This window comes from Scylla paramamosain, chromosome 16 (genome assembly GCF_035594125.1).
Source record: "Scylla paramamosain isolate STU-SP2022 chromosome 16, ASM3559412v1, whole genome shotgun sequence".
NCBI lineage: Eukaryota > Metazoa > Arthropoda > Malacostraca > Decapoda > Portunidae > Scylla > Scylla paramamosain.
In genome coordinates this window covers 21,188,665-21,211,265 of record NC_087166.1, presented here as the reverse complement: position 1 = coordinate 21,211,265, position 22,601 = coordinate 21,188,665, and the positions used below count along the sequence as shown (strand labels likewise).

Here is a 22,601-nt window from a genome sequence, read left to right as displayed (position 1 = left end):
ATAATAATAATAATAATTGTTATTATTATTATTATTATTATTATTATTATTATTATTATTATTATTATTATTATTATTATTATTATTATTATTATTATTATTATTATTATTATTATTATTATTGGGTGCCGTTGAAAAGACTCAAACAACAGAGCCAGCAGACGCCAGTGTTCAGTTACGAAGTTACAAATTTACGTAACCAAACATCACAATTTAGAAATAAAGAAGAGAGTAGAGTTCAACATATTTATTATAAACGCAAAACTCGAGAGGAAGTAAGAGTCAGGAGTGACAAAACTGCAGAGACAAGTAATTCGCCGGCCATTAGTGGACAGCACTAGAGGAATCTTTGACATCTTAAAGGAAGAGAAGGTGTAATGTAAGAAAGCGTATTTAGAAGACAGGACCACAAACACAACAAGGTCAGTAAGAAAAGGACTGATTTATTTCAACTCATTTTATATCGATCGATTCGTCTCGTTTCGTTTTATCTAAAAGTGAACTTTAGTTGATTAATTATCAGGGAAAACTATGAAAATAGTTTCCATCTCATCAGTGTGGTCAATACAGTTGTGAGGGCCTTACTAGCCCGTGTCTAGCGCAGGCCCAGAGTCCCAGACAGATACTCCAGTCAGGCTAAGGGCAGTACTACTATATATGATTATAACTGCCTGGGGTAAATTTGCAGGCTCATCCAATATTCCCATCCTCTTTACCTCTCACTATAGCCAACAAGCATAGGGGGCCTGGTGGGAATGCGGTTCTTGCTTGGGGAAAGCCAAAATTAGGCATTTTTGACATTCCCGAGAAGAGTCAAAAGACACATGGCATATTTCAAAAACGAAATTTCTGCCCTATCCTAATCCAGCCTAACCTAACTGAGGGTGGGGCTTCACCCTCCATGGACATCTCCCCCTATCTTAAGGTTACTAACCTAACATAACACTACCTAACTTAACCAAACATTACCTAACCTAACCAAAACTAACATAACCTAACTTAACCTCCTAACCACCCTATGAAGTAAACTAACATAATGTAACATTTTATAACCTCCTACATTCTATCAGTCATCATTACATACCAACAGTAATTACTTAATGAAAATACCTAAAGAAGAAGTTGAGGGAAATGGCAGTAAATTGTCAGTTTGTATATTTGCACCCAGCACATGTCTCTTCCATAGCCATGGTCTAACTGATGCAGCACAGACAGTCCTGGGTGCTCCTTCCTCCTCTAAACACATGTGCCTTTATGTGATTGGCCAACAAATTTCCATGTGACCTGATTTGCAGCAGGTAACACCACTCATCATCACATTGCCATCGAGCATATGCACCATTGATAACAAACATATAAACACACTCACTATCCAACAAGAGACAACTTGAGGTGGATCTAAGCTAGAATTAAACCTTTGAAATTCTCATATGAAGTTATTATTAATTTCTGACAGGGTAAAATGTGGCTAGAAATGCTCCAAACAGTGAGACGTAGACCCTGCGAAGGGCCATAGTTATGTATGGTGTATTGGTTGAAACTACAGTAATACCCTGCTTGGTTAAATGTATCTTTCAGTAAAAGAAATAGACTAGAAAATATCAGAGGAATAAAGTTGATCATGCAATATAGTACAGAGTGGGTGGATGGAATAAAAGAAGATATTATTGTTAAGAAAATAATTCTTCTAAGAAAGTGTGTAATCTGGACTTAGCCCACTTCTCTTTATCCAAGGGGAAAAAGCAAAGCTTCAACAACATTATGGGGTGGTAAATTGCATTTCTGAATGACTTGACAAGAAAAAACACAAGATTCTAACTGAGAAAGTTGCATCTGTACCTTAAATCTGTCCATTGTGCCAACTGCTGTTGTCACTTTCGTTTTTTTTTTCTTTTTAAGTTATTAGATGGATTATGGAAATACTTAAGCCAACTTATTTTAAGGCATTATTAATTTCTGTGCAAAATATGATGCCCTTTGAAATTGTCATCTAAACAATAAGAGAATCAATAGTGAAATTAATCCTGTGAGGTCTGAAGCACTAGATCAGGGTGTGCTGTGAACTCATCAATAATCCAGCTGTGACCTCACTGAATGTTTCCCTTTGTGTCTCACAACACAAGGGGACAGTCACAGCCTGGCCTCTAAAGACAACTCTCTTCCTTCACACAAAACAAGCACTTAATTACACACACCTTTCACTTAAAATTCAAAATCAGTATGGCAACTCCTACACCAGCCTCAGAATCCCCGTCTGGGGAGGAGACCACAAATATCCCCAAGTTGGACTGCTCTTCTGGTATCAACCCTAAGTGTCTTGACACCCCCCATCAACTTTTTCTTCACCAACTTGTGTAACATTCGTGGTCTTAGACCTAATTTTCAATTGGTAGAACACCACCTCTCCTCTACCAAACCTCATCTTCTTTTCCTCACTGAAACTCAGGTGTCTGAGGCAACTGACAGTAGCCCCTTTTCTGTTCTCTCCTTCTTTATCCTCATTTTCAATCCAAAGCTGGATGTTGTGTCTCTGTGCACAACGACTCAACCTGCTTTTGTGCCCATGCTCTTGAATCTTCTGAGTTTTCCACCATCTGGCTCCGACTATAGAGTCACTCTCAAACTGAATTTATCTGTGCTGTATACCTCTCACCTAACTCCTCTGACTATAAGAAATTCTTTTACTACTTAACTTCCAAAGTGGAGCACATTCTGACTCTTTCCTTTTGCAGAGATCTCCATTCTTGGAGACTTCAATGTTCATCACTAGGCTTTCCTCTCCCTTCACTGGCCATCCTGGTGAACTAGCCTTCAACTTTGCTATCCTCCACAACTTAGAGCAATTGGTGCAATACCCTACTCGTATTCTTGACCGTCTTGGAGATACTCCCGCCATTGTTGACCTTTTCCTATCCTCTAATCCTTCTGCTTATGCTGTCACCCTCTCTTCTCCATTGGGTTCCTCAGATCACAACCTCATGTCTGTATCATGTCCTATTGCTCCAATTCCTCCTCAAAGCAGAGGTGTCTCTAGCATTTTGCCTCTTCTAATTGGAGGGACCTGAGGAGGTATTATGCTGATTTTCCTTGGAATGACTACTTCTTCTATGTCAGAGACTCATCTCTCTGTGCTGAGCCTGTAACAGAGGTGATAGTGTCTGGCATGGAGGCATGCATTCCTCACTTTTTCTCTCGACCTAAATCTTCCAAACCTTGGTTTAACACAGCCTGTTCTCATGCTGTACATGATAGAGAGGTGGCCCACAAAGGGTACTTCAGCCTTCTATCACCTGAATCTCATGTGCTTCATATTTCTACCCCAGAGTTATGCCAAGTCTGTTCTCCAACCAGCCAAAAACTCCTTCATTAATAGAAAGTGTCAAAATCTTTCAAGATCTAACTCACCTCATAACTTGTGGCACCTAACCAAAAACATCTCCAATACCTTTGTATCTTCTTCTTTCCCTCCTTTATTTCAACCAGATGGCCCCACTGCTATCACATCTATTTGTAAAGCTGAACTCTTCACTCAAACCTTTGTTAAACACTCTACCTTGCATGATTCAGAGCTTGTTTCTCCCTCTCCTCTACCCTCTGACTACTTCATGATATCCATTAAAATCCTTCACAGTTTTGTTTCCCATGCCCTTGCTGTCTTTTACCCTCAGAAGGCTTATGGACTTGATGGGGTCCCTCCTATTGTTCTTTGAAACTGCACCTCCGTGCTTGCACCTTGCCTAGTCAAACTCTTTCAGCTCTGCCTGTCAACATCTACCTTTCCTTCTTGCTGGAAGTTTGCCTACATTCAGTCTGTTCCTAAAAAGGGTGACCGTTCTAATCCGTCTTACTACCGTTCTATTGTTTTAATTTTCTGTCTCTCTAAAGTTTTTTAATCTATCTTCAACAGGAAGATTCTTAAACATCTAACACTTTACAACCTTCTATCCGATCGCCAATATGGTTTCTGTCAAGGCTGCTCTTCTGGTGATCTGGCTTTCTTTACCAAGTCTTGGTCATCTTCTTTTTAGGAATTTTGGTGAAACCTTTGCTGTTGCCTTGGATATATCAAAAGCTTTTGATAGAGTCTAGCACAAAGCTTTGATTTCCAAACTATCCTTCTATGGCTTCTATCTTTCTGTCTGTAACTTCATCTCAAGTTTCCTTTCTGACCATTCTATTGCTGTTGTGGTAGATAGTCAGTGTTCTTCTAAATCTATTAAAAGTGGTGTTCCTCAGGATTCTGTCCTGTCACCCACTCTCTTCCTATTATTCATCAGTGACCTAAACCAAACTTCTTGTCCTATCCACTCCTACGCTGATGATACCACCCTACACTTTTCCATATCTTTTCATAGATGTCCAGCCCTTCAGTAAGTAAGCAGTTCACACAGGGAAGCCATAGAATGTATGACTGCTGATCTCTCTAACATTTCTGATTGGGGCAGAGCAAACTTGGTATTGTTCAATGCCTCAAAAACTCAATTCCTCCATCTATTAACTTGACACAACCTTCCAGATGACTATCCCCTCTTCTTCAATGATTTTAAACTGTCCCCCTCTTCTACTCTGAACATCCTCAGTCTGTCCTTTACTTATAATCTAAACTGGAAACTTCACATTTCATCTCAAGCTAAAACAACTCCTATGAATTTAGGTTTCCTGAGATGTCTCCACCAGTTTTTCTCATCACTGTCCCCCAACTGCTGATTCTGTACAATGGCCTTATCCATCCATGTAGTATGGAGTATGTCTCACATGTCTGGGGGAGTTCCACTCATACTGCTATTTTAGACAGGATGAGATCAAAAGCTTTTCATCTCATCAAATCCTCTCCTTTGACTGTCTTCAGCTTCTCTCTCATTGCCACAATGTTGCATCTCTAGCTATCTTCTGTCACTGTTTTCATGCTAACTGTCCTTCTGATCTTGCTAACTGCATGCCTCCCCTCCTCCTGTGGCCTTGTTGCACAAGACTTTCTTCTTTCTCTTATCCCTATTCTGTCCACGTCTCTAATGCAAGAGTTAACTAGTATTCTCAGTCATTCATCCCTTTTTCTGGTAAACTCTGGAACTCCCTGCCTGTTTCTGTTTTTCCTCCTTCTTATGACTTGAACTCTTCCAAGAGCAAGGTTTCAAGACACTTATTCTGTCTTTTTATTATTCTATCTGACCTCTTCGGGAATTGGCATTGAGTAGGCCTTTTTTTTATTAAGATTTTCGTTGCCCTTGGCTGGTAGCCCTCTTAGATAGGAAAAAAAAAGAAAAGAAAAAAAAGGTCGAAACATAATGTAAACTAACCCTTGGAGTTTACATTGCTAATGTGGCAATAACATTAGTGTCTTCTCCTGAGGTTCATACTGAGCTGCATTTTGTATAGTACTCAGGTTGCAGAATATCAAGCAATATATATCCTCTTCTGGAAACTTGTTAAAACACAAAAAAATAAAGTTAAAAGTTAATGAATTTAAATGCTGGGCAGCATGTTCCCACCCCAAAAACACTATTTCAGTATTGTCCCTGGAAAGAAAATATTCCAGGATAATTACATACCAATGACAACAAACCCATATAACAGCTATCACCTCACACAATGGCTACCTACATCCAGGCTCATCATGACTTGCTGAGGATTTCTCACTTGAACACAGCAAGCCTTAGAAGTGGCCAGACAATGTAGGAATTTATTTCACCACCAGGCAGCTCTGAGTGCTTCCAACAACAGGACTTACCCACAGTTGAGCTGAGTATCATGCCAGTGCTCTCACTCATACAAACCGTAGTCACTTCTGTAAAGCAAGATATTCCAGCACTTGTGAATCCATGTCATTTTGGGGAACAGGAAAGGTGGAGAGGAGTGAGCAGATCCCCAGCCCAATACTATCCATGGCTAGAATAGAGATCAAAGAAGAGTGTAACTTCATCAAGCTCAGACACATTGCTTTTTGCCCTCACCTGACTACTGATCATAAGAATCTTGTCTGCCTCTTCCTTGGATAGAATATAGATCAAAGAATACTGTAACCTTATCAAGCTCAAATACATTACTTCGTGTCCTCACCTGACTACTGACCATAAGGATCTTGTCTGCCTCTCTCTTGTTATATCCCTTTTGCCTCTCAAACTCTAGAACTACCTGTCTGCTTCTGTATTGTCTCTCCCATATGACTTGAATACTTTCAAGAGGGAGGTTTCAAGACACTTATCTTCCAATTTGGGTGATCCGGTTCACCTTTCTTTTAGGATGGTATCTCAGTGGACCCTTTTTTTTTGCTCTTTATTGTTGTCTTTGGCCAGTGCCCTTCTTATATTAAAAATAAAATAATAAAATAACCATGATGTGTTGTGTTTCAGGCTTTTAGAAGATGGCGCGGGTAGGCTTGCTGCGGAGGGGAGGCTTGCTAGGAGGTGCAAGACTCCCAGGACTGAATCAAGCATCCCTCACTGCTCCCCTGCATCAAGGCTCACAACTGGGTCAGACATGTAGCAGTGAGGCTGAGGTAGGAATGCAGGTAGACTAAGAGTTGACTACCATTATTAGAACAGTTCAGTTTCTTACACTGCCCTGCCATACACCATGCCCTGCCTGCCCTGTCACCCTCCCTTCCCTAAAACTAAACACTCCATTCCTGTTCCCTTGGTTTTTAGCAAACAAACTAATTGTGAGGGACTGAACTAATTTTGAAGTCTGTACTCTTTCTCTTCAATGAGAAGAAAATCAGCATAAATCTGATGCTTGTACCTGCATAACACATTGCTGATGTAGACTGTGTGGCAGAAGGTGGAGGCAGCACCCAACCTGCGGATGCATGCGTGGCAGACGTTTGGGTATGATGGCGTGGAGGGTCTGCTGATGGAGCGGGTTCGGGTGCCTCCTGTGCTGCGGCCTGGGAATCTGCTGGTTAAAATTCATGCAGCTTCCGTCAACCCCATTGACACGGCCATCATTGGTGAGCAGTTGTTAAGTTTACACAATGGTGCTCATCTGTGTCACTCTGGCAGACAAAAACTGCTTATATATTTTAATTTTACTTTTCAGTTCATTCATCTATTTATTCATTAATTTGATTTGTTTATCTATTTATGTATTTAATCATTCATTTACATGTACTTATTTTATTTATTCATTTGTTTATTTACCAATTTTTATATGTAAAGTCATATATAACTAAATTGTTCTGTGCATTAGAGACAGTTTATTTCTTTATCTAACCCAACAAGACTTTTTCCATGTACAACCTTGCAGCTTATTCCTTTAAAAATTGTGATGGTAATGGCATTAACAACAACAAAGTATACAATGTTACTTATCAGTAAGACAGTTTCTTCTGTCAGAGTGACATAGGTGTCACTCTGTGATCATAACAAGTATTTTTTGTACAGCTTATACTACAAAACAGTTTCAGTTCCTTGAATAGCCATATTGAAATCTAAGTATGACACATATAAAGGGTTATGAGCAATAGAAGGCTGGCACATGAGTACTAGTACAAGGAACTTTTCTTACTTCCCCACTATCTAGCAATAAGCAATAAGCAATACCAGGTAAGCAAGAATGTGTGGAGACTTTCAATTTAATGACCAAGACTTAAGTGAGAGGATGTGGAACTGGTGCTCACTCAGCATTGCTTGCCTTTAGGTGGGTACGGCCGGAACGTGCTGAACATGATGAGGATGGTTGGACAGCTGGAACGTGGTGCTGCCACCTCCACACCCACAGAGTTCCCCCTCACTGGTAAGGAAAGAATACATGATAGTAACCTTGTTTTTGTTTGGGACATTTTGTTATTTGTGTATTTGTGTATACATAATAGGCTAAAACAAGGCTGTGTGTAAGTCACTTCTCTTTCCAGTGACTAAAAGCTCAGTTCTCAGGTGGTATTTTACTTTAACCCATTATGTGTTGTATCTCCTCTTGAAGCTTCATAGATTGTTGTGGCACAGGTTCAGAGTGTGATCTTGAAAGACACCACTCACAGCTAAAGAAAACACTGAACAGTTTCAGTCTTTCAGTGCCTGTAGCATTACTTTTCCTTATCAAAATTGTATAGTCACTCAAATGAGGAAACATATTTCATACTTTCATTACCTAGCACCTTAATGGTTCAGAATTTTCATAATTTCTGTGTATTTAAGCTAAAGATAAAACCTATAGTTGAATATATATTTAACCTTTGGATCAACTCTTTGTTTAAGAAAGATTGCTGTTTCTTTGCAGTGGGCCGAGACTTTGCAGGGGAGGTGGTGAGTGTGGGCCATGGGGTGCAGGGTATTGGTGTTGGGGATAAGGTGCTGGGGGTGGTGAGTCCCCAGGCCCAGGGAACACATGCTGAGTTTGCCATCACTTCAGCATCTAATGTGAGTGATTGTGTTCATTGCACTCATGCATGTTTGGAATACATTGCATGCTGGGACAGTGTGGGTATAGGAAATGTACCCACACTGTATATATATAATGTATACATATAATATAGCCATGGCTCACTGCTGACTAAGTCAGCAGAACTACACATGATATTAAATGTTAATAAGCTATATTTTTATTAAACTTTCTAACAAATTGAGGAACAGCTGTAGTTTCCTTTGCAGTAAGTTGAGGCACACTATAGTAAATTGCCTGGAAAAGGTAATTTTGATTAATGGTCACTGGAAAAAAAACAGTAAGCATAAGGATAAAAGACATATTCTGAGCCACTTGGAACCCGGTGCCTTTGTTAATTTTTTATGGACAGAGGAAACTGGTAGATTTCAAAATTGAATGTTGTATTTACCTCAGGTGTGTTTAATGCCGGACTCAGTCACTTCTGTGGAGGCAGCAAGTGTGCCTTATGCTGGCCTCACTGCCTGGAGTGCTGTGGTGGTGTCAGGGTTGGTAACACCTGCTTCAGCCCCCAGAACGAGAGTCTTGGTGCTTGGGGCCTCAGGAGGGGTGGGCACACAGCTCTGTCAACTCCTGACTGCTTGGGGAGCCCAGGCAAGGCTGGATCAAAATTCAGTGTGCATAGTACAGTAGCAGGATAGTCAAGGCCAACCGACAATCACTTTATTCTTGATGATCACATGTAGCTTGGTAACCTTGGTTAGTTATGAGTCAGAGTTCCATGCATAGAGTGTCCTGTCAGTTGCTTCCTCCTACAGCTACCCTTTAAATTAATTGTCCATGTTTCTAAATTTGAAACGTTACAGTTGATGGGTGGCTGTAGACTGCTGAGCTGTTTATCTTAAAATAATTGTAATTTAAGAGTTATGGGTCTGAACCTTAATTATCAAGCACTTTTTACCTCAAGGGATCCTGTAGTATAGAAAAATTTATACCATTTCATTATTTTCTTTCATAAGAAGTATTGAAGACTTTTAAGAATGATGCATTTATTTGTGGGTTGTGGTGTAACAAGCATTATGTTGGTGCAGGTAGTGGGTGTTTGCAGCAGTGATGCCTTGGGCTTGGTGACCAGCCTTGGGGTAGATGCTCTGGACTACACAGACCCTACCACTAAGGATGTGCTGAGAGCTGATGGAAGGTGAGGAAGGATCTGCTGTGGCTCACTTAAAAAGTTCTTTACATTTATTGATATCTTGTATAGTTCTTTTACTCTTAGCTCATTAGAGGCTGTATGTCTAGTTTCAAAATATCTGTAGTTGTTGATGAATACTCTTGGATACTACTTCACAGGCAGATGTTACTGATGCTTGTGTTGTGCCAATATTTGAAAAAAAAAAAAAAAAAAAAAAAAAATATATATATATATATATATATATATATATATATATATATATATATATATATATATATATATATATATATATATATATATATATATATATATATATTACTTGGAACATAGGTTTATAAGTAAAGCCAGCATAGACCTTCACAACTGAAGTGAGGATGAGTCATGAATTGAAAACACTCAGCTGAAAGTGACACTATTGGTGGCTGTTTGCCTGAATGTCAGTGTCAAATCAGCACATCATTGTGTCCTTTATAAGTTTAATATGTATTTAGAGTTCTCCACTCATTTTACATCTTAGGAATATAATTTGAAGATTAAGGTAGCAAAATGGATAGGCAATTTTCTGAGAACCTTTTCTGTGTTATTTGCCAGTAATTAAGTGTTAGGTAGGAGTGGTCCTCTCCTGTATATGCTTCCTTCACCACAGCACTCATCTGTGGCACCATAGTGTGGAGACTCTTGGCTCAAAAGGAATGTTCTTACAAATATCACCTAAGAAGGTGTTTATAAGTATAAAACAGACATATTGCTTCTTTTTGTGCCAGTGCCATTTCTTTTGGCTTTTAAATCTTTAAACATTTTATAATCTTAGACTGCAAGTTATTTGTCATCTCTTGGATGGCCACAGTTCTTGCTCTCTTTGTGAAATGTGCACTACAATTTTAACACATGAACTGAAACTCTTGACTGTACAACAAGTGTGGGACCCAGTCAGCCATTGGATGGTAGTGCAATGCCCTGACTGATTATTCAGCTATGGGCAACATTGGCCCATTTGGCAATAATAGCTTTATTCACAAGATTGTCCCCTTCCTCTCCTAGGTTTGATCTGGTCATCAATGCTGCTGGAGCTGATGATTTGGACTACCTGGATGCCCTGAAGCCCTGGATGGGGTCCTCATTTGTCACCCTTTCCCCACCACTGCTACGGAACATAGACAGTGATGGGATGGCACTGGGACTTTTGAAGGTAAAGTCTTATCAGTGATGTTCCTTTTCTCCACTAATTTATTATGGTACAAGAGCCATATGGATAACTGCATGAAATAGGGAGAGAGAGTATACCTTTACATATTCTCATCCTATGATCTCTTCATAAATTTTTTATTTCAAAATATTTATCTTTTATTCACTTGCACCAAAACTCTGATTCTTTTCTCATTTACCTGAAACATTTAAGGTTGTATGTACTAAGAAGGGTAAACTGTTAATATTATTGGTTATTTCTTCCTTGATGTGTGAGGCATGTAATGTTTTTTGTTCTGACATTTTAGATAATTTTCTCTCTCCTGTAGAGTGTGAAGGAAGTAGTTTGCCGCAACACTTCCTCTCTGTCTGAGGGCCGAGCCTACAAGTGGGCTTTCTACATGCCAAATCCATGGGCCCTCAAGCAGATCACTAAAATGTTATCAGTATATAAGGTGAGGTGTCTGACTGACAGTATGTTATAAAAAGTATTTCAGCAAAATGTCTGTTCTGCATATCTAATAATCTGTCATTCTATATATCAGTGTACAAGGCTTGAAAGTGGATAAGTAAGACAAGATACTTACATCTCAGCATACACATTCACAATCACATTTAGAAGTACTCAGAACTTTCAGGGGAAGGCTTTCATTGTGAAGGGTGATCCTCAGCCTTCACACTGTAGTTGCACAGCACATGTGGCAAGAGGAATGAAGACTATAGAAATAATACATAATACAGAGAAACAATTTAAGTATGTATTGTTTTTACAGATTCGCCCAGTGATTGATAAAGTGTTCCCCTTCACTGAGGCCCCAGCAGCCTACCAGCATGTATTGGAGGGACATGCACGGGGCAAGACTGTGATCAGCATGTCATGAGGAGGGCAAGTCCTTGTATAATGATGAGATGGCCCAGTGGTTCTGTGAGGCTGTCATGCATGATGTTTGTGGTGTATCATGTAGTGTGAGATGCAAGAAGATGACATATGAATATGTATGGTCAGAGTTTCTTTCTGTAACTTGCAGTGTTTATTTTTTATTTAATTTTAATTTTTTTTGCTTTGGAAAAAGTCATGTGAGACCTTTGCTCTACTTCATGAGTATTATTTATAGCTGTACATAATAAAGCCTAAACATTAACAAAAATAAAAGTTTCATCTCACAAGATATTGTCCTTTACTTGGAACAGTCATAGTGTCATACTTAGGATCTGTAAGACAACCAGGATCATGATAAGGATCTGCTACTAATGAATGTCTTACAGTTGTATGGCAGAATTACACACTTGTTCTAATGGTACTTACTGTCTATCTATCTATCAATCTATCTATATACCAAGCTGGTAATCCCATATGGGTTGGCCCAGACAAAGCACCATGTACTCACAAACATCATTCACACTCTTAGCTCCATTGGCCCCAATGATATTTACAGTGATATAAAGTATAGGGAAGTAACCTACATTATTGTAAACTTGTGACAAAAAAATCACAGCAGAGATATAAATTTCATATCTTGTTGGTACAGTTCTCCAACTAGCCAAAAACTCCTTCATTAATAGTAAGTGTCAAAATCTTTCAAAATCTAACTCCCCTCGTGATTTCTGGCATCTAGCCAAAAATATCTCCAGTAACTTTGCTTCTTCTTTTTTCTCTCCTTTATTTCAAGTAGATGGCACCACTGCTATCACATCTAATCTCTAAAGCTGAAATCTTTGCTAAAAACTCTATCTTGGATGATTCAAGCCTTGTTCCTTCCTCTCTTCTACCCTCTAACTACTTCATGCTACCTATTAAAATTCTTCACAATGTTTTCCATGCCTTTACTGGCCTAAACCCTCAGAAGGTTTATGGACCTGATGGGGTTTCTCCTGTTTTTCTTTGAAACAGCACCTCCATGCTTGCACCTTGCCTAGTCAAACTCTTTCAACTCTGTCTGTCAACATCTACCTTTCCTTCTTGCTGGAAGTTTGCCTACATTCAGCTTGTTCCTAAAAAGCTTGTTCCTAAAAAGATCATTCTAATCCCTCAAACTACTGTCCTATTGTTTTAGTTTCTTGCCTGTCTAAAGTTTTTTAATCTATCCTCAACAGGAAGATTGTTAAACATCTATCACTTCACAACCTATCTGATCGGTAGTGTGGGTTCCATCAGGGCCACTCTACTGGTGATCTGGCTTTCCTTACTGGGTCTTGGTCATCATCTCTTAAGAGATTTTGGTGAAACTTTTGCTGTTGCCTTGGATATGTCAAAAGCTTTTGATAGAGTCTGGCAAAAAGCTTTGATTTCCAAACTAGCCTCCTACGGCTTCTATTCTTCTCTCTGTGACTTCATCTCAAGTTTCCTTTCTGACTGATCTGTTGCTGATGTGGTAGACGGTCATTGTTCTCCTGTTAACAGTGGTGTTCCTCTGGGTTCCATCTTGTCACTCACTTTGTTCCTATTATTCATCAATGATCTAAACTAAACGTCTTGCCCTTTCCATTCTTACAATACCACCCTGCGCTTTTCCACGCTTTTTCATAGACATCCAACCCTTCAGGAAGTAAACAGTTCATGCAGTAAAGCCACAGAATGCCTGACTTTTGATCTCTCTCTAAAATTTTTGTAGAGCAAACTTAGTATTGATCAATGCCTCAAAAACTGAATTCCTCCATCTATCAACTCGACACAATCTTCCAGACAACTACCTGCTCTTCTTCAGTGACACTCAGCTGTCCCCCTCTTTTACACTGAACATCCTCATTCTGTCCTTTACTTATAATCTAAATTGGAAACCATATTTCATCTCTAGCTAAAACAGCTTCTATGAAGTTAGACATTTTGAAACATCACCAGTTTTTCTCACCCTTCCAGCTGCTAACCCTGTACTGGGGCCCTTTTCGTCTATGTATGGAGTATGCTTCACATGTCTGGGAGGGTTTCACTCATACTGCTCTTTTAGACAGGGTGGAATCAAAAGTTTTTAATTTTATTACTTCCTCTCCTTTAACTGACTGTCTTCAGCTTCTTTCTCATTGCATCAGTGTTGTATCTCTTGCTATCTTCTACCACTATTTTCTTGCTAACTGCTCTTCTGATCTTGCTAACTGCTGCCTCCACTTCTCCTGTGGCCTTGCTGCTCAAGACTTCTTTCTCTTACCCCTATTCTGTCCATCTCTCTTATGCAAGAGTTAACCAGTATTCTCAATCATTCATCCCTTTCTTTGGTAAACTCTGGAACTCCCTGCCTGCTTCTGTACTTCCACTTTCTTATGACTTGAACTCCTTTAGGAGAGAGGTTTCAAGAAACTATCTTTCAGTGTTTTAGTACTGCTTTGGATCCTATTCAGGGATTGGCATCTCAGTGGGCCCCCCTTTTTTATTTATTTTTTTATTTTTTGCCCTTGGCTGGTGTCCCTCCTACATAAAAAAAATAGTAATAATAGTAATTATAATAACAAATATAAACCAGGCATCTTGGTTTCACCTCATTGGTCAAGATAACATTGCCATTGCACAAAGCATCTTATAATTGTTGGACTTGTGTCATACTAACATAATGTTGACATAAAACTTTGATAACTAATTCATCCCTATTTCTTTTTTTTCCATACCTACTACCTATCTATTCTGTTTTACTTGTACTATTCTTACAATTCTGTGCCTTCCAAGTAAAAACTAGTGTAATATTTTCTGAACCTAAAAGTGCAATGTGGTGATAAATTTACTTCATGTATAATAAAACAATGGCAATGTTTCAACATAGTTTATTAAGATTTAAGCAAGAAATAAATAATGTAGGAGTTAACTGTTTGCTACATTTTAACATGTTAAAGGTGTGGCAACTCACAAACTCACTAAATACAGATGGTTCAAGAGAGCTCTTCACATTAAAGGCATGCATCTGTCAACATTGAGAAGTGAAATGGAAAGGAATAGTGGTTGATGTTGATATGAATAAAATAAATTCCCTTACAAAGAGAAAATAGTTACATCTTACTGTTTGCTTAGGTTTTATATGATTGGAAAACAATTTTATTACATCTGAAACTTTCATGATCATGATGACCTTAATACTAGAGATGGAATGAACTTAGCACCTTTGGATTTACAGGATCAATGGGCAAGCAAGTGTATGTGATCAAATCTTACACAACTAATAACAATTGATGCCAATTTACATCAGTAGTGTATTTTGTGTTGCCCAAGTTGACAGTCAGTCATAGTGGAGAGATTTGTTATTATAAATATAGGTAGTAATTAGAGGCGGCAGTGATCATTACCACCCTCTATGTACTAGACAGCCATTGGTAAATTAGCTATAATTTAATCTGAATCATTATCATTTATTTGAGTAAAAACAAAAGACAAGGGCACAGTTCTTAATCATAGTGTGTGGACATTCCTTAACCTACCCTGACATTCTCTTGTCTTCAGGGAGCAAGAAAATTGGGAAGCATTATACTTTCCCTTTGTACTTATTTGAAGTTCTTATCATGTAAATTAATACCATGTAGATGTGTAATTCCTTATTCTTATCATAAATACTATTGTTATGGTTCTGTTCTTCCTCGCGTGTGGAAGGAAGCAGAGTGAGAGGTCAGCATTTGATGTACGCTTCCTGCCGCTCCAACAAACCTGATGAAGAAAACTACGTCTGGCATCCCACATGTGAATCATTTCACCCTGATTCCAATAAGCAGGGTTCTCAACATAATGTTTTCACATATATAACTTGCCAATTTCATATTGAAATGCATATCTGCAAATCTTTGAACAATGCAAAATAAATGTGTGATGACAATAACTATTAAGACAGTCACAAAAATTCTCTTGAAAGAAATAATTTAGTTTTTTCTTTTGATGGTAAAGAAAAAGGAAGTGCATATGTGGATGTGACAGGTAATGGTTTTTCCTAATGGAATCATGCCTAACCAGACTTGGCATACCTGTACACAATCTGCCTATATTTCATTACAGCAATAGAACACACTAATATTATGTAGATAACATTAGATAGTTACCACAAGTATGTTCTGGCTGAGCATGTTATATAAGATCCTAGAAAATGCATATTTGAAGTGTGCAGTGTATTACACAGTTAGCATCCACACAACTTGAATTCAGCACTAAATGACTGTAACACTCCCTTTATGGTGCTACAGAGTTGTTCACATTTCCAGCCTACCTCTTGATTTCTTTTGAAAAAATGTTTGAGCAAAATATGAGAACACAAAATGGCAGCTGAGGTAAGTCATAGTGTTCCTGTAAATATTAACTATGGACACCAGCAACATTGAGCACACCATTCAGTGTTGCATGATGGGAATTAGGGAATTGTGGCAATGCATCTGTGACACCAGTTATGTTACTCCTGTTGTGACAGGACAGTCAAGGCCAACCAAATGTTGTTCAGGCCTTGGTCATCATCTTGGCCTGATTAGTAATGTGTTGCATTTGCATGTTTACCTTGAGTGTCATGACTGGGATTCAACTCGTGGCTGTGTGCCTCTCATGACCAGTTAATCCTGCTTTCAGTTCTCTTTTTCCAGTGCTTTAATGATGCTCTACAAGAAGGCATAACAATAACACAGAATGGACTTGATAAAGAAGCTTGCTGATAAATGTAAGACATCATTTACAAAACTCAGCATTCCTTAGTCCTTAGCCTGGTGTTTGTTGATGATACTATCGCAAGCCTACTGTGGAAAAGATCTATTGAAAATAACAAAGATTAATGTTGGGGAAATAGTGTAATAAAGAAGTCACAGACATTTTCCTTGAAATAAAACATTAAGAAGGATTGTGAACCTGACTAGCAATCCTGGTTTGCTTCTTATTGCTTGACATATGGTCATACTGCTGGTGACATTACTGATTGAAATATTTGCTGTTACAGTGAAAGTTACAGACTCATACTTGTGTTTTGGATTGGTTGGCTTATGTCATTGAAGGAAATAATGTCTCTTAATATACCATAAATAAAAGTGCTTGTTTCATGCTCAATGTTTTCACTCTTTTCAGATAATGAATGATTCCAACTGAATAAACACTGACACCAACACTTGAGGCAACAACAGTGTGTCCATGCATGGGTGAAAATAAGCATTGTCCAAGAGCATCACTAACTAGTGTTCAGAATTATGCAGTATAATCACTTCATGATTACTGACTGCTTCCTGAGAATACTTCTGGGTTAAATCACACATATCCCTCAAAATGTCATAAAAAGGCAAGATAAATAAAAACAACATAAGAGAGAAATGTGACAGTAATATGTTATGCAATGTGCTGTGAATGTATTTCCATAGTGGATGAAAATATTTTGGTGTTTTGCTTAGGATTACTGTATAAGTATACGTACAATTATGAGTACACGCGCAGCCTTGGTGAATGAAAATATACCACATATTACACACAAGACATGCACAGTGGTGATTTAAGGTACTCAAGTATCACATGTGTTCAATGAAAATGTCCTTCACTGGCGGCACACAGACTGGTTCCAAGGGAGCAGCTGTCACATTGTGGACTTGAGTCAGCTGGTGCTCACATGACCCAGACACACACAGTAAGATCAAGACTAGACACCCCACTAGTAGTGATGGACCCACACACTTGTTCACCTTACATAAGAACTCCTCTTTAGTCCGCTAACTCACACTATTGTAGAAAACATTTCAATAAAAAATAAGAGGGAAACTTTTCTGTTTTATATATATATATATATATATATATATATATATATATATATATATATATATATATATATATATATATATATATATATATATTATCATTTTAAGAATTGATATTGTAGCAATTTGATTAAAATCTTTTTTCCAAAAATAATTTCTTTGGCTCTTTCATGTCCTTAGAACAGCTGATCACAAAACTTGTCAGCCTCTGTCTCTCATACTGGCACTGCTGCAAGACTTACAACTCATAGAAAAAAAGTGTATGCCGTTAGCATATGCTTATGATTCTAACGGATCTATGTTACCATTATCATTGATTTTTGGAACTATGGAAAAAAAATGTCAACACAAACTGAAAACCAAGAGACAACATTTCCACTTTGCTGATGAAGATGAAAACAAGGAGTATGAGGCAGATCTGGTGCTACAGTGTGTCTCTGCACTACATACTAATGGCTTCTGAGAAATGAGTAAAGCAATGAGTTTACAGAAATAAAGTATACATGTACAGTTCACAAATAATATGTATAATCTAGTGTTCAGTGAATTATTTATGATTAATACCGCATATGAGACTATGTGACTGTTCTTAAATCTATGAATCCTACAATTTCACTTTCCATAAAACTATAAGGAAGCAACTAACAGCTCCACATTTCTAATGATCACTCAGCTGTCTCCACTATGACTGCACTGTCATGATTTAGCTGAATCATAATATGGTCAGGGAACCCACAGGTGAAAATCACACACAGGATATGTTACTTGCCAACACACCTTGACAGATGAGTGACGTAACACTACACACTCCTTAAGTTACTGTTCACTATAGGTCTAATATTACTATTGAGAAGTGAAATCTTATTCTAAACACATCTATGAATCTATATTGCTTTTTTTCCACACACAGGTATGTATGTATGTATGTATGTATGGATGTATGTATGTATATATGTATGAATGTGTAAGTGTGTGTGTGTGTGTGTGTGTGTGTGTGTGTGTGCGTGTGTGTGTGTGTGTGGATATATATATATATATATATATATATATATATATATATATATATATATATATATATATATATATATATATATATATATATATATATATATATATATATTCACACACACACAAACACACATGCATGCACATACACCAATTTCTGTACTAAATACTAGCAAATTGTCTACAAAGCTCCATGTTCAGTTCTATCCTACTATAAAATATACATGAAAGTTCCCAAACTTACATAGAAGGAAGGCAAAATTTCATAAGTACAGTACTGCAATAACATGCTGCTTTGCCTTACAAACGGCAAGAACAACACCAATGACATCTTGCAAAAGAGTACATGATATATGCAATCCATAAGTCATTTATTTCAATAAAAATAATAATATGTAAAGTTCACATATCAATGATTATTGTTTTAGGATATTCTAGTTACATGCCTTAAAATATACAACTACCCACATACAACTCTTCTTTCATTGATCTGTAAACAAATGTAGATCAATTTTCTCCAACGCAATGCACCCAACTTTCTCTTCTAAGATATTCTGCTGCACTTGTTCCTGTTTGTTCTGACATACTTGAGTAGAACTGTTGACAAGCAGCATTTTAACATATGTATCTATAGTCATGCAACACTGCTCCTTAAAATAATTTATTCATAGTGGAAGTTGAAGCTGGCATGGTCAGCAAGAGACTTGGTTAGATTTCTAAGTGAAAACACTTCTTAAAGCAGAGTTCATACCACTGGCATCACAAATTTTGCATAAAGGAAAAAAAAGAGGAAAAAAATAAAAGCTTCGTTTAGTACTGGTGATAATGGTTGCTGGAGTTCCCAGAACTTCTACACTACCTTATGTTAGTGTGGCTGATCTTTAAACAAATGTAGATCACTCCACTGTTCCCTTGATGTGACACGACTCGCTTGCTGTCACATATGATTCTCCCGTAAAATAAACTTTGCACATGTACTGGCCATTTATGATGGTGCTTATGAGAAAAGTATGGCAATCATTTCTTAAATTACAAGTAACAAAAGGGAGAAACATCAAATACTTGCAAAATGTAACACTGAACATGGGTGGATGCTCAAGGCCATCGATACTTAATCACAGACTATTAGTTAATGGCCTTTTAAAATGTTAATTTCTACTCACCTAAGGGTTGGCTAGCCTCTCAGTTAGTGCAATGTGAACATACTTATTAGGAGTACCACTAGTAGGTATATCCAAGTTACATATCACATCATTAACATCAGAGATGAATTACTGAACAACCTTTTTGTGGTGTGTATGTTCAGAGCCCTGAAAAGGCTTGTTCTGCTCTATTTACAAAATCAGCAATGTGAGCCAATTCTGGCATCACTGTAAACTATTTTCTTATTCTAACCTTATGGAATGTTATTAACAGTTTTTGACGTGAACCTATTCTAGAGTTCCACCAGCCTTGTGTTGTGTGAACACAGCCTTTTGGTTCATGCTCAAGTCAACTGTTCCTTTTTTGGATAACCCTGAGATGGAGAGTGCTTTTTTAATGCTGTTAATGATGGCAGAGTTGAATTCTTATAAAACATGTAGATAGAGTTAGTTAAAATCATGGAAAATCCTATCCACATGACTTCAGTAAACGCAATACAACTCAGAGCTAATACTGGATATCTACTAATGTCTAATATACAGACATGTATTAACAACAGTACATCACTTATTGTGCTTTAGGTATCACAGAAACTATCCAATGCTTGTCCTGATGACTTATTCTTAGACAAATAGGATATCATTATGAGATATAATTAGACAAAACTATAGGCACTCAGTATATAAATAAAATATCAACTATGAAATTGAAGATACATTTGCTATGTATATGTGCTTGCATATCATACTTAAAAATATAAACAGTGTATCTGTGACCTGTATTAAGTTTAAGCACTTGCTATCCTCTTCCATTCAGGCAGCTGCAAGGCTTCTCTTCTCTGACATCAGACTGCTGCACACCAAGACCCAGGTTCAGTTTGGCATCCACAACATGACATTCCTCACAGAGTGCATCCACTTCAGATAACACATGGGAGAATCAGAGAAAACAGTGACACAGTACATTCTAGCTTAGCTCTTACCAGCCATCCCAGATTTGGCCTGATTATAGGTCTCATGTGCAAATCTATTCTATCTTCCTTACACAAACATTTTATTCAATAGAGTGACTAGACATGTTATACTTGATCATAACTGTTGGTAAAAGCACATTAAAAGGAAATCTAAAGAGCATTTTCACAGGTATCATTAATGGTGATGACAAAACCACTGCTCTTAAAACTTATATAACTTCTTGCATTTTTTACTCATTAAAAATATATGTTGTTCTATCCAACAACCTACTACAAACATAATTATCAAAACTATTACTTTCTAAATAAATTCCTAGAGCAAATCATAAATAAATATGTGGCATTTTCTTCTTTATAGTAATTACCAATATTGCTTCCACACCAAAAGCTGCCGTCATTAACGTCACATGTAGTACTCATCAAACACTTTCAAATGAACTGTGGGTGTGGGGGACTTCACAATTAAAGGCAGTAAAAGTAGAACTGACTATGGGTTAGGCATCATGAGGACTGATGGGATGGGATGGGATGTGTGTGTGTGTGTGTGTGTGTGTGTGTGTGTGTGTGTGTGTGTGTGTGTGTGTGTGTGTGACCACTTGAAAACTAACTATTCCTTGACAATATGTAGTAATGTATATTATTTCACCTATGATCCTGCCTCCAGGCACTTCCCATGTTTCTCAGAAAGGTTAAACATCAAGCTCAATCCCTTGTTATGACTGGCTTCACACAACAAGCCATGCTTCTTGTCATGTTTATGGAGATTACTGCCTGATGACTCATTTGGACTGGTTCAGTGTCTTTTGTTAGACATCTGATATGAAGAAATGCAACACTAAAGTTATCCATCCCAATTTCATCAAATTCTTAATGATGATGCATTCAGACAAGTTGGGGGATGGAAGTGAAGAGGGAAACAAAGGTGTTATGATGCAAGTTTATTCCTAACTAGTGTTGCTCAGGTTTCACTTGTGGCTTCTTCAGGGGAACTGAAGAAACCACTAGTGAAACCTGCGGGAAAATAAACTCGTCTCATAAGACCTTGGTCTCTCTCTTGACTTCCATCCCCCAAAGTGTTAATCTGACACATGGTCTCCAATGAAAATATCATAAAGACCTCACAATCTTGACAAAGTGGTCCTGATGGGTCACTTTGTCAAGACTGTGAAATCTTTATATTTCTTGCAGATACTGAGTGACTTCAAGGAAATATCATTACTATCATCACCAATATGATCATTTTAGTGAGGTTGGAAGAATTGTCCCATTACATCCCCTGTGTGGCATACAAATCAAACACAGTGATAGAGCATGGGTGCTGGAGACACCCTCCCCAGTATTTCTTTATCCCTACACTGAGACCAAGCATGGCATCTTAAATCAGCTAACTCCCTTCAAGGGGAACATGAGCCTGATAAACAGACAGACAGATAATCAATATCGTCACATATTTGTTAAAGAAAAGAAATTAGAGTTGAAAATAAAGAAGTACACACACACACACACACACACACACACACACACACACACACACACACACACACACACACACACTTATGTGGTGAATGAAAAATGGGTATCATAAAAGAAAAATCTAAGTGATGTTACAAGACATCACCAGAAAGAAAAAATAAGGTTTGATCAAAGAGGAAACAGATCTGATAAAAACAAAATAAGCATTTAGTTCTACTGATAGAGATATTGTGAGAAGTGACACTGTGTATGATCTGGTCAACAAAAAACATTAAAGGAAATTAAACACAGACTAGTAATTGAATATATGTTGAGCTGAAGTAGGAAGAATAACAACTAAATATACATCAAGAAGTTTGAAACAATTGTCATAAAAGATTGGATAAACTGACTTGAATGTGCCAACATTATAATACTGGAGAGAAAAAGGGGAGGCCTAATCAGGGATGTACAGGGCCATGAGAGATATGGGCAGCAAGCACAGGGAGGGAGAAAATAGCAAACTGATGATACCAATCAGAAATGCTTAGGGCCTGCATGTTTTATAGCATCACACTACTCTAGAATGTTTTTAACTGTCACTTCTTCAGTCAGTCCTTGAAATACACATGAGTATGAGTATATTTCTCA

The 22,601-nt window shown here is 37.8% G+C and overlaps 1 protein-coding gene across 3 annotated transcripts; it reads left to right on the top strand.

The window, feature by feature from the left end:
* The first annotated feature begins 122 nt into the window (after nucleotides 1-122).
* Nucleotides 123-11,863, top strand: LOC135108130 (reticulon-4-interacting protein 1 homolog, mitochondrial-like). 3 transcript variants are annotated; one of them, XM_064018841.1, is made up of 10 exons: nucleotides 123-422; nucleotides 6,351-6,496; nucleotides 6,775-6,946; nucleotides 7,636-7,731; nucleotides 8,215-8,354; nucleotides 8,773-8,970; nucleotides 9,408-9,517; nucleotides 10,553-10,700; nucleotides 11,026-11,151; nucleotides 11,470-11,863. In XM_064018841.1, the coding sequence occupies exons 2-10, from the start codon at nucleotides 6,362-6,364 to the stop codon at nucleotides 11,575-11,577; spliced, it is 1,233 nt and encodes a 410-aa protein (XP_063874911.1). In that variant the 5' UTR covers nucleotides 123-422; nucleotides 6,351-6,361; the 3' UTR covers nucleotides 11,578-11,863. The 3 variants fall into 3 exon arrangements, with proteins under 3 accessions (XP_063874911.1, XP_063874912.1, XP_063874910.1); XM_064018842.1 differs by having other exon boundaries at nucleotides 144-422; nucleotides 6,778-6,946; XM_064018840.1 differs by having other exon boundaries at nucleotides 151-422; nucleotides 6,763-6,946.
* Nucleotides 11,864-22,601: the final 10,738 nt, after the last annotated feature.